The sequence below is a fragment of the Protobothrops mucrosquamatus genome, unplaced genomic scaffold (assembly GCF_001527695.2).
Source record: "Protobothrops mucrosquamatus isolate PMUCROS unplaced genomic scaffold, P.Mucros_1.0 scaffold4324, whole genome shotgun sequence".
NCBI lineage: Eukaryota > Metazoa > Chordata > Lepidosauria > Squamata > Viperidae > Protobothrops > Protobothrops mucrosquamatus.
The window spans coordinates 66,017-69,308 of record NW_015390238.1 but is presented as its reverse complement, the minus strand read 5'-3'; the positions used below and the strand labels follow the sequence as shown (position 1 = coordinate 69,308).

General features: G+C 54.8%; 1 protein-coding gene across 1 annotated transcript in view; it reads right to left on the bottom strand.

The window, feature by feature from the left end:
* Positions 1-143: 143 nt before the first annotated feature.
* Positions 144-3,292, bottom strand: part of LOC107298846 (unconventional myosin-Ig) — a gene marked incomplete at its 3' end in the record, with an annotated part of 31,842 nt that continues 28,693 nt past the window's right edge. Inside the window, exons 16-17 of the mRNA XM_015828211.1 lie at positions 2,585-2,792; positions 144-367 (exon numbers count right to left, since the gene is read on the bottom strand). Coding sequence (XP_015683697.1) covers positions 144-367; positions 2,585-2,792 — 432 coding nt within the window. The remainder of the gene's footprint in view (positions 368-2,584; positions 2,793-3,292) is intronic.

Sequence of the window (3,292 nt, the reverse complement as noted above, 5' to 3'; positions counted from 1 at the left end):
GGCCTGCTTTAAGAGGGCTGGCATTCACCTGAAAGGATACAGGCTGAGGAATTCTGGGAGTTGAAGTCCACCCATCTTATCGTCACTAAGGTTGTGAAAACACGGGATTACGGAGAGCTAGAAAGGGATCCCGTAGGATTTACCTGCAAAAGATGACTTTGCTGGTCTCCTGGAACTGGGCCAGCACAGCGGGAGGCTCGGGCCACACCACACTTTTGCCGTAGTCGGCCATGTTGCGCACCCCTTGAAAACGTTCTACCAGGTCTAGCAGGTAGGACCTCACTTTGTGACGCTTGTAGTAGGACATGATTGTGTAGATGGCGCGCAGGTACCGGCACCGCTTGCGGGCGAGGGCTCCTCTCCAGACCTGGGTATAAGAGGCACCTCAGAATTCGAACTCACCACACAGAACACAAAATGTTAACTCAGTGGGGGTCGTAAAGCGAGGACCACCTCAGTCCTGTGACCTGTTAACGTTTCCCTCTTTTGGAGAACGCAACCGCCGCACAACCGCATCAGGAGGACGTATACAAGGGCGTTTTAACCCTCCCACTTGTAAAGACGGTCCTCGTGTTACGACGGCAACCTTAATCTGTGCTGGTTAAGCTAAGTTTTGCCCCGTTTTACGACCCGTCTTGCCACACTCGTGAAGTTGTGCGGGGGGGAGTTAAATTAGCCACACGGCCGTTAAGCGAATCGGGCTTTCCCCCCCTTGACTTGGCTCGTCAGAAGATCGCCAAAGGGGATCGCGTAACCCCAGGACACTGCGACGGTCGTAAGTACGAGTCGGCTGCCGAGTGTCTGGATTTCAACCACGTGACCGTCAGGAGGCTTCAACGGTCATTAAGCGGGACAAACGGTCCTAATTCTCCTTTTTCAGAGCTGTTGTAACTTTGAACGGGTCACTATAAATGCACCGTTGGAAGTTGAGGACTACCTTTACCTATGAGGACATTGGAAACCGGTGGCTACCGGTAACGTGGTTATACCGAGCGTTAAGCCAGGATTCGTAGTTTTCTTCGCAAGACTGTTTCCTAGGTCTTTCCACTGCCATTGTAACTTTGAACGGTCACTATAAATGCACCGTTGTAAGTTGAGGACTACCTTTACCTATAAGGACATTACCAGCGGCTGCCAGTGACGTGGTTATACCGAGCGTTAAGCCAGGATTTGTAGTTTTCCTTCGCAACACTGTTTCCTAGGTCTTTCCACAGCCGTTGTAACTTTGAACGGTCACTATAAATGCACCGTTGTAAGTTGAGGACTACCTTTACCTATGAGGACATCAGAAACCGGCGGCTACCGGTAACGTGGTTATACCGAGCGTTAAGCCAGGATCCGTAGTTTTCCTTCGCAAGACTGTTGCATAGGTCTTTCCACGGCCGTCGTAACTTTGAACGGTCACTATAGCAACTGTTGTAAATCAAGGACCACCCGGAATTCCAACAGTTTCATTTCGGGACGCTAAATGTGCTGTACGCCGCCCGTTTCTTGGATCGAGTTCTCGTTGGAACGAGAGGACCAGACACACCGCCTTTGCCCACCAACTGGTGACCTCAAACCAGTGGTGGGATTCAGCCGGTTCGCACCAGTTCGGAAGAACCGGTAGCTAAATTTTGCTGAGTTTGGAGAATTGGCTTAATGCACACTGCTTCCGGAAGTCCAGTCTAGGCCTCGGAGGTCTGGAGGAGGCCTCCCAGGCCTAGAAATGTATACCGGAAGTGCGTGGATGCCACTTCCAGAAGTCTGTTCTAGGCCTCGGAAGCCTGGAAGAGGCCTCCCAGGCCTAGAACGGTCTGCCGGAAGTGCGTGGATGCCACTTCCAGAAGTCTGTTCTAGGCCTCGGAGGCCTGGAAGAGGCCTCCCAGGCCTAGAACGGTCTGCCGGAAGTGCGTGGATGCCACTTCCAGAAGTCTGTTCTAGGCCTCGGAGGCCTGGAGGAGGCCTCCTAGGCTTAGAACAGCCCGCGGAAATGCGTGGATGCCACTTCCGGAAGTCCGTTCTAGGCCTCGGAGGACTGGAGGAAGCCTTCCAGGCTTAGAACGGCCCACTGGAAGTGCGTGGATGCCACTTCCAGAAGTCCGTTCCAGGCCTCGGAGGCCTGGAGGAGGCCTTCCAGGCTTAGAACGGCCCGCTGGAGGGGCATGGATGCCACTTCTGAAAGTCTGTTCTAGGCCTCGGAGGTCTGGAGGAGGCCTCCCGGGCCTAGAACTGTCTGCTGGAAGTGCGTGGATGCCACTTCCAGAAGTCCGTTCTAGGCCTCGGAGGACTGGAGGAGGCCTTCCAGGCTTAGAACGGCCCGCTGAAAGGACATAGATGCCACTTCCAGAAGTCCATTCTAGGCCTCGGAGGCCTGGAGGAGGCCTTCCAGGCTTAGAACGGCCTGCGAGAAGTGCGTGGATGCCACTTCCAGAAGTCTGTTCTAGGCCTCGGAGGCCTTCCAGGCTTAGAACAGCCCAACGGAAGGGCATGGATGCCACCTCTGAAAGTCCGTTCTAGGCCTCGGAGGCCCAGGCCTGCATCCAATAAGAGAACCGGTTGTTCGAGTGTTTGAATCCCACCCCTGCCCACAACCCCTTGGTACCTTCTGCAACAACAACACAATGATGGGGATCAGGTTGGCCCGCTCCTGCTCCAGGGCGAACAAGGTGCGCGGCGTCCTTATGAAGATCTTGGTTTGCCCGTACGCCACGTCGTCTTGGAAGCCGTGTTGCTCCATCAGGGCTTGGGTGGCCGCGCCGTCCGAGGCCATGAGGTGGTTAGGCCAGGTGTATTCGCACGTCATTTTGTACCTGGTGGGGAGGGGGAGAAGAAAGTTTGAGAGTTGGGCTTGCTTTGACTGGCGTGTAGAGGGCCTTCAGAAGACCGTCGGGGGTTCGGCGGCTCAAAGCCGACGTGTCCGTTTCCGTCCCAGAGCGCGACGCTCGGGTATTTTGTCCGGCGACAAATCGTTCCTCCGTTTGACGTTTCTCGCCGTTGCAAAACGAAAATCCCGCAGACGGAACCCTGCAGGGAGAAAGCTAGCAGATCGTTCTTGTTCTGCTCAGAACCAGGATTCACCCCGTCGGATTTGTATCCCTTTTTTAGGGGGGTCGGGTCCTTGCGGTGGTGGGAGGGTGTTGTCTTTGACCTTGGGTGTTTCATGACCGAACTAGGTAACATCATCAGTGCTATGGGGGTTTATGGAGAGGAGGAGGAAAAGGGGGGAGGAGGAGGAGGAGGAGGAGGAAGAGGAAGAGGAAGAGGAAGAAGAAGAAGAAGAAGAGGAGGAGGAGGAGGAGGAGGAGGAGGA